This window comes from Amblyraja radiata, chromosome 25 (assembly GCF_010909765.2).
Source record: "Amblyraja radiata isolate CabotCenter1 chromosome 25, sAmbRad1.1.pri, whole genome shotgun sequence".
Taxonomy (NCBI): domain Eukaryota; kingdom Metazoa; phylum Chordata; class Chondrichthyes; order Rajiformes; family Rajidae; genus Amblyraja; species Amblyraja radiata.
This window is the reverse complement of record NC_045980.1, coordinates 34,172,553-34,184,746: the sequence shown is the minus strand read 5'-3', so window position 1 is coordinate 34,184,746 and position 12,194 is coordinate 34,172,553. Positions and strand designations below refer to the sequence as shown.

Sequence of the window (12,194 nt, the reverse complement as noted above, 5' to 3'; positions counted from 1 at the left end):
AAAATTGTACACCATACTCCAGAATTGGCCTCACCAATGCCTTGTACAATTTTAACATTACATCCCAACTTCTATACTCAATGCTCTGATTTATAAAGGCCAGCACACCAAAAGCTTTCTTTACCACCCTATCTACATGAGATTCCACTTTCAGGGAACTGTGCACAGTTATTCCCAGATCCCTCTGTTCACCTACATTCTTCAATTCCCTACCATTTACCATGTACGTCCTATTTTGATTTGTCCTGCCAAGATGTAGCACCTCACACTTATCAGCATTAAACTCCATCTGCCATCTTTCAGCCCACTCTTCCAACTGGCATAAATCTCTCTGTAGACTTTGAAACTCTACTTCATTACCCGCAACCCCACCTATCTTAGTATAACTTTTCATCTAATCCTGAGTTCAAGTTTCAGTTGGGTTTTTGAGCCGGGCCAATCTATCCTGTCAGATAATTAATGAATGGAGCCCATATTTTATCCATTAAGACAAGTCTAATTCTTTCTAGGTATAGGGTCTCCGACATTTCCACAATCCACATTTTAATTGTGGGAGTTATAGGGCCAAACATTTTCTATGTTTCTAAGCAGTAACACCGGATGGACTGAGAGGGAAACTGGAACTGAATTATAATTTGTTAATGAAGGTAAGAGTAATTAAAAAAAAGTAATTACCAGCGCGCGTAAGATTATCATTAGGAAAGTAACTGTAATTATTGCATTAAATGATGCATATTTTTGGATAACTCTATCAAGTCTCTAGGCTAAGTTCATCAGCACATTTGATCTTCAAGAACATATAATACAAATGATTTAAACACTGCCATTTCCCCACTCTGAATGCAGATGGGACTTTGCATTCGATGGAAAACTCTAACCCGAATGTTTTTGCCCTTAATAAAAGATTTAGCATCAATTGACATTTAATTAACTTTCCAGTGTTTTGAAATATCTTTTAAATTTTCGACGACTTAATGAGACTTCCATACTCGATCGATCAAAAGGAAATAAGAAATACCATAGACCATGGAAAAATATATTTGGTCGGCACTGTGGCTCAACGGGAGTGTTTAGTTTAGAGATACAGCGCGGAAACAGGCCCTTCGGCCCAACGAGTCCGTGCCGACCAGCGATCCCCGCACATCCTACACCCGCTGGGCGCAATGTACAGTTAAACCAAGCCAATTAACCGACAAACCTGTACGTCTTTGGAGTGCGGGAGGAAACCGGAGATCTCAGAAAGTGGTGAGTCTGTGGAATTCTCTGCCTCAGAGGGCGGAGGAGGCAGGTTCTCTGGATGCTTTGAAGAGAGAGCTAGATAGGGCTTTTAAAAATAGCGGTCAGGAGATACGGGGAGAAGGCAGGAACGGGGTACTGATTGGGGATGATCAGCCATGATCACATTGAATGGCGGTGCTGGCTCGAAGGGCCGAATGGCCTACTCCTGCACCAATTGTCTATTATCTATTATCTCGTTGAAATCCCAGGCAGGTCACGGGGAGAACGTACAAACTCTGTACAGACAGCACCCGTAGTCGGGATCGAACCCGGGTCTTTGGCGCTGTGAGGCAGCGACTCCACCGCGGTGCCACCGTGCCGCCCGGCGAACCTGACTACGGGCGCTGTCTGCACAGAGTGTGTACATTCTCCCCGTGACCGCGTGGGTTTTCTCCGGGCGCACCAGCTTCCTCCCACACTACAAAGGCGCACAGGGTTGTAGGTTAATTGGCTTAGGTAAAACTTGTGAATTGTCCCTGGTGTGCTGGTGGGCGGGGTGATCGCTGGTCGTCACGGACCCTGTGGGCCGAAGGGCCTGTTTCCACGCTGTATCTCTAAATTCTAAAGTTGACGTTTCAGGTTAGGACTCTTCAAAACAGAAGGGTTCCCGACCCGAAAGACATCATCTATCCACGTTCTCCAGAGATGCTGCCTGACCTGCTGAGTTACTCCTGCACTCTGTGTCTTTTTTTGTGTGGTAAACCAGCATCTGCAGTTACTTGCTGCTATAGAAAAGTACAGTACGGGACCAGGCCCTTCGGCCCACCATGTCCATGTTGAACAAAACATCACCTATTCCCTTTCTCCAGAGATGCTGCCTGTCCCGCTGAGTTAAGGGCCTGTCCCACTTAGGTGATTTTTGTAGGCGACTGTCACAGGCGTAGCAGGTCCCTGAAAAAACGACGACTGGACCCCCCCCCCCCCGCCCACGACGATGTCTACGCCAACCTTCCACCTAGTCGAGCCACGGCATACTACCGACAACCGCTGACCCAACCGTCGCTACTTAGGACGTCAACCTACGACCACACCTACGACAACCAAAGTCAACCTATGTCCACCCGCGACAAGCTACGACCCTGTCGGTGAAAACTGAAGACAATTCAGTCGCCGGTTGATGTAGTTGGTCGCCAATGGAATTCACCGGTCATCACCGGCGGCAACCTGCGCCATCTTGGCGACAACCAACGGCAGCACCTACGTCAGGAGAAGTCAAGCTACGCTCATTGGCGCCAGGCCTACAGACACTAAAAAAAAATTTTGACCATGTTGAAAATCCAGAAAGACGCTTCGACTCTTTGGGCGACCGAGGAGACGACTCACGACCATACAGGCGACACCCCGGCCGACAGCCTAGTCGCCGAAAAAACTCGCCTAAGTGGGCCAGGCCCTTTACTCCAGCTTTTTGTGTGGCTATGAACTAAACTCAACTCAACTGCTTGGATTCTATGTTTAACATCAGTTTCGAACCAATGCTGCTCCTTCCCGAACGACACTCTCCTGGAGATATCTCACCTCCAGCATTTCTCAAAGGTCCTGGGATGTCAGGACTGTCTTATGAAGAAAGACTGGATAGACTTGGATTATACTCTCTAGAATTTAGGAGATTGAGAGGGGATCTTATAGAAACTTACAAAATTCTTAAGGGGTTGGACAGGCTAGATGCAGGAAGATTGCTCCCGATGTTGGGGAAGTCCAGGACAAGGGGTCACAGCTTAAGGATAAGGGGGAAATCCTTTAAAACCGAGATGAGAAGAACTTTTTTCACACAGAGAGTGGTGAATCTCTGGAACTCCCTGCCACAGAGGGTAGTCGAGGCCAGTTCATTGGCTATATTTAAGAGGGAGTTAGATGTGGCCCTTGTGGCTAAGGGGATCAGAGGGTATGGAGAGAAGGCAGGTACGGGATACTGAGTTGGATGATCAGCCATGATCATATTGAATGGCGGTGCAGGCTCGAAGGGCCGAATGGCCTACTCCTGCACCTAATTTCTATGTTTCTATGTTTCTATGTTTCCCACTAGGCCCAGGTGACGAGACATCAGAGAGAGTGCAACATCGAGGAGGGTTAACCAAACCTGACTTCCCAATTACAGTCTGTCTTGGCTCCACTGACAACACACCTTGAAGACAATGGTCGTCTGTAAGTGGCAAGAACGTTGCTGTCAACGTCTATACCCGCGTGACAATGAACCCAATTCAATTTGTTGTGGAACATTTCACAAGGCAGAGATGCAAGGCACCTACGGTCATACGAGCAGAATTAGACAAATGATTGAATGGCAGAGCAGACTTGATGGGCTGAATGGCCTAATTCTACTCCAATTCCTTAAGGCCTTAATTAGGCCATTCGGTCCATCAGGTCTGCTCTGTCATTCAATCGTGGCTGATCTATCTCTCCCTAGATAGGGCTCTGAAAGATAGCGGAGTCAGGGGATATGGGGAGAAGGCAGGAGCGGGGTTCTGATTGGGGATGATCAGCCATGTTACACATTGATCCAGTGCTGGCTCGAGGGGCCGAATGGCCTACTCCTGCACCTATGGCCTATTGTTTGGAGGGATATGGACCAAACGGCGGCAGGTGGGATTAGTGCAGCTGGGACATGTTGGGCGGTGTGGGCAAGTTGGGCCGAAGGGCCTGTTTCCGCGCTGTATCACTCTTTGACTCGATTAGAAGCATTTGGTGGCTCTGGGCCTGTACTCGTTCGAGTTTAGAAGGATGGGGGGGGGGGATGGGGAAGGGGAGGGGGGGGGGGGGTGGGGGGGGAAGAGAGGTGGACCTTCAGATCATAGTCCCTGCCGACCAGCGATCCCCCGTACACTAGCAGCAGTCATCATTCTATGACTCTATATTTCAGCGGGACGGGCAGCGTCCGCGGAGAGACGGGCGGCATGGGGGGGGGGGGGGGCTGAATGGGCGTGACCGTGCTTACAACGGCGGGCGGATTCACGCGCCAGCTCCAGACGGTAGACGGACAGACGGTTGGGGCCGCCACACGTGCTGGTCTTCTCCCCTTTACACTCCATGCTGCACTCTGTGTCGCTGGTGTTCACAGTCTGGATCCTGTGGCCACAGTAACACTCGGCTCCAAACTCCAGGCCCGCGTATTGATAGCCCCTGGAGAGAAAAGCAAGACAGCGTGTTCATTCTTGTATGGTCATCCGATGTAGTCCACAACTCTCTTCAATTTTTTTACGATACCATACGATACCATTGGGTCGAGTCCAGAACCAGGGGCCACAGTTTAAGAATAAGGAGTAAGCCATTTAGAACGGAGACGAGGAAACACTTTTTCACACAGAGAGTTTGTGGAATTCTCTGCCTCAGAGGGCGGTGGAGGCGGGTTCTCTGGATGCTTTCAAGAGAGAGCTAGATAGGGCTCTTAAAAATGGCGGAGTCCGGGGATATGGGGAGAAGGCAGGAACGGGGTACTGATTGGGGATGATCACATTGAATAGTGGTGCTGGCTCGAAGGGCCGAATGGCCTACTCCTGCACCTGTTGTCTATTGATTAGTTTAGTTTAGTCTGAAGAAGGGTCTCAACCCGAAACGTCACCCACTCCTTCTCTCTAGAGATGCAGCCTGACTCGTTGAGTCACTCCAGCGTTCTGTGTCTATCTTCAGTTCAGTTTAGTTTAGTTTAGAGATACAGGTTTGTCAGTTAATTAGCTTCTGTAAATTGTCCCCAGGGTTTAGTTTTTGACTTTAGTTTAGAGATACAGCACTGAAACCCACGCAGGTCACGGGGAGAACGTGCAAACTCCGCACAGACAGCGCCCCATGGTTGGGATCGAACCATCAGGCAGCATCTCTACCACTGCGCCACCGTGACACCCTGATGTGTGGCATAGAAACATGGACAATAGGTGTTAGGAATAGGCCATTCGGCCCATTCAATATGATCAAGGCTGATCATCCAGAATCAGTACCCCGTTCCTGCTTTCTCCCCCATATCCCTTGATTCCGTTTGGCCCAATAACTCAATCTAAAAGCCCCTGTCCCACTGTACGAGTTCATTCCAAGAGTTCTCCCGAGTTTGCCCTGATTCGAACTCGGAGATTTACGGTAATGGCCGCTCGTCGGTACTCGGGGCTCTCGTGGACATTATTGAACATGTTGAAAAATCTTCACGAGTCTTCCCGAGTTTACCTGCCGTTAGCGAGTCTTCCCGAGTGCCTGCCGTTAGCGTTACGAGCCGCTACGTTCATTCTCCGTGCTTGATTTTTTTTTAAACTCGGGAGAGCGCTCGGAATGAACTCCTACCGTGGGACAGGGCCATAAAACTCTCTCTTGAAAACATCTCTGAAAATAGGAAACTCTTTTTCCTTTCTATTTTCATTTTCAGGTTATAAGGTTAAATAGTCTATTTAAATAAACAAAACTAAAGCTGGAAAATATTATAATTGTGATATTGCAATAAACATAGCTGGACAAGAGCATGAGGTCAAATGCCACGACCCTACCTCTCAGCGCAGTTGTCCTGACAACGGAATATGGTCATCTTCCTGTAGTCGAAGAAGGCCGTTCCTCTCAACGCCCGCTGCTTGTTGCTGTCCAGATAACAGCCAATATACTTCGCTGGGGGGGGGGGAGAGAAAGTACACAAGGTTCACACGATAGTGACAAATAAAATACGCAGAGATTCACAAGAAATAGCGCGTAGGAAGGAAGATTAAATCGAAGATCGGCACAAAATGCTGGAGTAACTCAGCGGGACAGGCAGCATCTCAGGGGAGAAGGAACGGGCGACGTTTCGGGTCGAGACCCTTCTTCAGCAACGGTAATGGAATTTATAACACGAGGAATCGAATATAGGAGCAAAGAGGTCCTTCTGCAGTTGTACAGGGCCCTAGTGAGACCACACCTGGAGTATTGTGTGCAGTTTTGGTCCCCTAATTTGAGGAAGGACATTCTTGCTATTGAGGGAGTGCAGCGTAGGTTTACAAGGTTAATTCCCGGGCTGGCGGGACTGTCATATGCTGAGAGAATGGAGCGGCTGGGCTTGTACACTCTGGAGTTTAGAAGGATGAGAGGATATCTCATTGAAACATATAAGATTGTTAAGGGTTTGGACACGCTAGAGGCAGGAAACATGTTCCCGATGTTGGGGGAGTCCAGAACCAGGGGCCACACAGTTTAGGAATAAGGGGTAAGCCATTTAGAACGGAGACGAGGAAACACTTTTTCTCACAGAGAGTGGTGAGTCTGTGGAATTCTCTGCCTCAGAGGGCGGTGGAGGCCGGTTCTCTGAATGCTTTCAAGAGAGAGCAAGATAGGGCTCTTAAAGATAGCGGAGTCAGGGGATATGGGGAGAAGGCAGGAACGGGGTACTGATTGGGGATGATCAGCCATGATCACATTGAATGGCGGCGCTGGCTCGAAGGGCCGAATGGCCTACTCCTGCACCTATTGTCTATTGTCTATTGAATGGCGGTGCTGGCTCGAAGGGCCGAATGGCCTACTCCTGCACCTATTGTCTATTCAGCGCAAGAGGCACGCCGTAATTTGCAACGACTCGATGACCTACTTACCCACGAGTTCCGTACAAACAGTCTCATGCTAATTTGCCACTGTAGCTAACTTCACAAGGTCATGCTGTGTGAGACTGCCGAGCATCTCATCATAAATTAAAGATTAAAACAACGGAATTTGCTAACAAATGGTGAAGATTAGCGGATAATCCACTCATTCAAACAGGCTTATGTATTTAATTTCCTTTCTATCGCCAAGATGGTCCCATCAAATTCCCAGCGACATTGGGTAATAATTTAAGGTAGGCAAAAATGCTGGAGAAACTCAGCGGGCGAGGCAGCATCTATGGAGCGAAGGAAATAGGCGTCGCCTATTTCCTTCGCTCCATAGATGCTGCCTCGCCCGCTGAGTTTCTCCAGCATTTTTGTCTACCTTCAATCACCCAGCATCTGCAGTTCCTTCTTAAACCTGCTAATAATTTATTTTAAACCCCTGTCGAGTTCATTCCAAGAGCTCTCCCCCGAGTTTGCCCGGATTCGAGCTCGGAGATTTGCGGTAATGGCCGCTCGTCGGTACTCGGGGGCCCTCGTTGGACATTTTTCAACACGCTGAAAAAATCTTCACCAGCCTTCCCGCGCTTACCCGCCGTTAGCGAGTCTTCCCGAGTACCTGCCGTTAGCGCCAAGAGACGTCCCCGAGCTCCGACGTACCCGCTACATTCATTCTCCGTGTTTACCGCGAGTTTTTTTTAATACCCGCGGAGAGCTCTTGGAATGAACTCGCACCGTGGGACAGGGCTATTAGTTTTCGAGATACAGCGCGGCAACAGGCCCTTCAGCCCACCGAGTCCGCGCCGATCTGCCATCCCCGCACACCTACACAATCCAAAACACACACGCAAATTGCAATTTTTACCAAAGCCAATTAGTTCCGTTACAGTTTCCATCTATTGTCACTTTGTACCGAGGTACAGTGAAAAGCTTTTTGTTGCGGGCTAACCAGTCAGCGGAAAGACTATACATGATTAGAATCGAGCCGTCCACAGTGTACAGATACATGATAAGGGAATGTCATGAATAACATTTCGTTTTAACCTACAAACCTGAATGTCTTAGAGTCTTTAGGGTATCGACTTTCGGGACACAGCGCAGAAACAGGCCCTTCGGCCCACCGAGTCCGTGCCGACCAGCGATCCCCGCACACCAACACTATCCTACACACACTAGGGGCAATTTTCAATTTTTACTGAAGCCAATTAACCTACAAACCTGCACGTCTTTTTGGGATGTGGGAGGAAACCGGAGCGCCCGGAGAAAACCCACGCAGGTCACGGGGAGAACGCGCAAACTCCGTACAGACAGCATCCGAGGTCAGAATCGAACCGGGGTCTTTGGTGTTGTAAGGCAGCGACTTTACCGCTGCGCCACCGTGCTGAAGGGCCTGTTTCCACGTTGCATGACTCTATGATGCTAAGACAATAGTTTAGCTTAGTTCAGAGATACAGCGCGGAAACAGGCCCTTCGGCCCATCGAGTCCGCACCGACCCCCACACATTAACACTATCCCACTCCCACGAGAAACAATTTTTAAAATTTACCAAGCCAATTAACTGACAAACCTGTACGCCTTTGGAGTGTGGGAGGAAACCAAAGATCTCGCAGAAAACCCACGCAGGCCACGGGGAGAACGCACAAACTCCGTACGGACAGCACCCGCAGTCGGGATCGAACCCGGATCTCCAGCGCTGCAATCGCTGCAAGGCAGCAACTCTACCGCTGGGCCACCAAGACTCTTAAAACATTTGGACAGGGACATGGATTGGACAGGTTTGGAGGAATGTGGGCCAAATGCAGGCAGGTGGGACTAGTGTAGATGGGGCATGTTGGTTGGTGTGGGCGAGTTGGGCCGAAGGGCCTGTTTCCACGCTGGATCAGTCTATGACTCTAAAGACTAACAACTGCCTTCCTGGATGACTCCTTGGCCTAAGTGAAATGAATAACAATACCAATCGGTCTTCCGTTTCGTAGCAGCTTTCTGATCCAAGTTCCAAACCTTGTGCTATTTAAGAGTTGATTTCAGATCTACTTTCCGCTGCAGTTCAGGACCTGGAATCAATCAGTGGCTGATGCCGTCTTTTCATGCAGGAGCCGTATGCGTGTATGCGTGTGGGGAATATGTAAAGGGCACCGCATCGACCGATCAATATCCCCATTAGCAAGGCAATTGAAACACTTCTTGAAAACGAGAAAGTCATTAACGGCATCTAGTCAACCTTGCAGTGAAGACCTCAGCTGCACTTCACCAGTGAATGAAAGAAACCATTGTATTCGTGTCAGAGGGTGATGCAGCGTGGAAACAGGCCCAACTTGCCCACATCGGCCAACGTGTCCCAGCTACACTAGTCCCACCTGCCCGTATTTAGAAACATAGACATAGAAACATAGAAAATAGGTGCAGGAGTAGGCCATTCGGCCCTTCGAGCCTGCACCGCCATTCAATATGATCATCCAACTCAGTATCCCGTACCTGCCTTCTCTCCATACCCCCTGATCCCTTTAGCCACAAGGGCCACATCTAACTCCCTCTTAAATATAGCCAATGAACTGTGGCCTCAACTACCCTCTGTGGCAGAGAGTTCCAGAGATTCACCACTCTCTGCGTGAAAAAGGTTTTTCTCGTCTCGGTTTTAAAGGATTTCCCCCTTATCCTTAAGCTGTGACCCCTTGTCCTGGACTTCCCCAACATCGAGAACAATCTTCCTGCATCTAGCCTGTCCAACCCCTTAAGAATTTTGTAAGTTTCTATAAGATCCCCTCTCAATCTCCTAAATTCTAGAGAGTATAAACCAAGTCTATCCAGTCTTTCTTCATAAGACAGTCCTGACATCCCAGGAATCAGTCTGGTGAACCTTCTCTGCACTCCCTCTATGGCAATAATGTCCTTCCTCAGATTTGGAGACCAAAACTGTACGCAATACTCCAGGTGTGGTCTCACCAAGACCCTGTACAACTGCAGTAGAACCTCCCTGCTCCTATACTCAAATCCCTTTGCTATGAAAGCCAACATATCATTCGCTTTCTTCACTGCCTGCTGCACCTGCATGCCTACTTTCAATGACTGGTGTACCATGACACACAGGTCTCGTTGCATCTCCCCTTTTCCTGATCGGCCACCATTTGGTCTGTATCCCTCCAAACCTGTCCTATCCATGTACCTGTCCAAACGTTGAGATAGTCCCAGCCTCAACTACCTCCTCTGGCAGCTCGTTCCATGCACCCACCACCCTTTGTGTGAAGAAGGTACCCCTCGGATTCCTATTAAATCTTTTCTCCCTTCACCTTGAACCTATGTCCTCTGGTCCTCGATTCCCCTACTCTGGGCAAGAGACTCTGTGCCTCTACCCGATCTATTCCTCTCATGATTTTATACACCTCTATAAGATCACCCCTCATCCACCTGTGCTCCAAGGAATAGAGACCCACTTTACTCAACCTCTCCCTGTAACTCACACCCTCGGGTCCTGGCAACATCCTCGTAACTCCTCCCTTTAAATCTTTTCCCCCTTCACCTTCAACCTATGCCAGAGAGTCGTAGGTAAACAAAAATGCTGGAGAAACTCAGCGGGTGAGGCAGCATCTATGGAGCGAAGGAATAGGCGACGTTCTGGGTCGAGACCCTTCTTCAGTCTGAGGACCCGAAACGTCACCTATTCCTTCGCTCCATAGATGCTGCCTCACCCGCTGAGTTTCTCCAGCATTTTTATCTACCTTCGATTTTTCCAGCATCTGCAGTTCTTTCTTAAACATCAGAGAGTCACAGAGTCATAGATTACTATGGCGTGGTCCTCGATTCTCCTAATCTGGGCAAGAGACTCTGTGCGTCTACCTGATAGTGAGCATCAATTGGAAAAAAACAATGGGCATGTTGTCGGTCAACGAGATGGGTCAAGCAACTGGCACGGAGGCGCGCCAACGTCTCTACTTAGGAATTTTGTTTAAGAAGGAACTGTGCAGATGCTGGAAAATCGAAGGTAGACAAAAATGCTGGAGAAACTCAGCGGGTGCGGCAGCATCTATGGAGCGAAGGAGATAGGCAACGTTTCGGGCCGAAAACCCTTCTGGAAATAGGCAACGTTTCGGGCCGAAACCCTTCTGGAAATAGGCAACGTTTCGGGCCGAAACCCTTCTGGAAATAGGCAACGTTTCGGGCCGCAACCCTTCTGGAAATAGGCAACGTTTCGGGCCGAAACCCTTCTGGAAATAGGCAACGTTTCGGGCCGAAACCCTTCCGGGTTTCGGCCCGAAACAATGCCTATTTCCTTCGCTCCATAGATGCTGCTGCACCCACTGAGTTTCTCCAGCATTTTTCTCTACTTAGGAAGTTCGGCAAGACCCCGACAACTCTCACCAACTTCTACAGATGCGCCGCGGAAAGCGTTGCATCCCAGCACGGTTTGGGGAACGGCTCCATCAAAGAGCGCAAGGGCGCAAAGATCCCCTGTCAACCTGAGGAGCACCTTCAGCAACAGACTGGTTCCCACCAAGATGCAGCGTGGAACGCCACAGGAGATCCTTCTTCCCCTGTGGCTATCAAACGGTACAACTCCTGCCCCTCTCTGTCGTGGGGGTAGACGGACTCCCACTCGCCCCCGCCCCCCAATCTTTGCACATATCAAGGGGATGTCAAGTGAAGTCAAGTCAACTTTATTTGTGTATGTGAAAAATAAAGTAGACTTGACAAGACTTGACATCCCCCAAGCCCTTTAATTTCATGTTTTCATGTATTTTGTGTTTTGTATATTTTGTGTTTTTATGATCAATTTCCCTCCTGGGATAAATAAAGTCATAGAAACATAGACAATAGGTGCAGGAGTAGGCCATTCTGCCCTTCGAGCCAATCAATATGATCATGGCTGATCATCTAAAATCACCTTCCCTGTTCCGGCTTTCCCCCCCCATATCCCTTGATTCCTTTAGCCCCAAGAACTGACTCTCTAAAACTAACTCTCTCTTGAAAAGTTCTATCGTATCAATAGGCAATGGACAATAGGTGCAGGAGTAGGCCATTCGGCCCTTCGAGCCAGCGCCGCCATTCAATGTGATCATGGCTGATCATCCCCAATCAGTACCCCGTTCCTGCCTTCTCCCCATATCCCCTGACTCCGCTATCTTTAAGAGCCCTATCTAGCTCTCTCTTGAAAGCATCCAGAGAACTGGCCTCCACTGCCCTCTGAGGCAGAGAATTCCACAGACTCACAACTCTGTGTGAAAAAGTGTTTCCTAGTCTCCGTTCTAAATGGCTTACCCCTTATTCTTAAACTGTGTGTGGCCCCTGGTTCTGGACTCCTGCCAATGGTATCGTATGGTATCGTAAGAAATTGAAGAGAGTTGTGGACGCGGCCCAGACCTTCGAGCCAAACCAACCTCCCTTCCATTGACTCCATC

The 12,194-nt window shown here is 49.0% G+C and overlaps 1 protein-coding gene across 1 annotated transcript in view; it reads right to left on the bottom strand.

The window, feature by feature from the left end:
• The window catches only part of LOC116987190 (WSC domain-containing protein 2-like), a 109,004-nt gene that overhangs the window by 62,917 nt on the left and 33,893 nt on the right, over positions 1-12,194 (bottom strand). Inside the window, exons 2-3 of the mRNA XM_033043066.1 lie at positions 5,742-5,856; positions 4,211-4,395 (exon numbers count right to left, since the gene is read on the bottom strand). Coding sequence (XP_032898957.1) covers positions 4,211-4,395; positions 5,742-5,856 — 300 coding nt within the window. The remainder of the gene's footprint in view (positions 1-4,210; positions 4,396-5,741; positions 5,857-12,194) is intronic.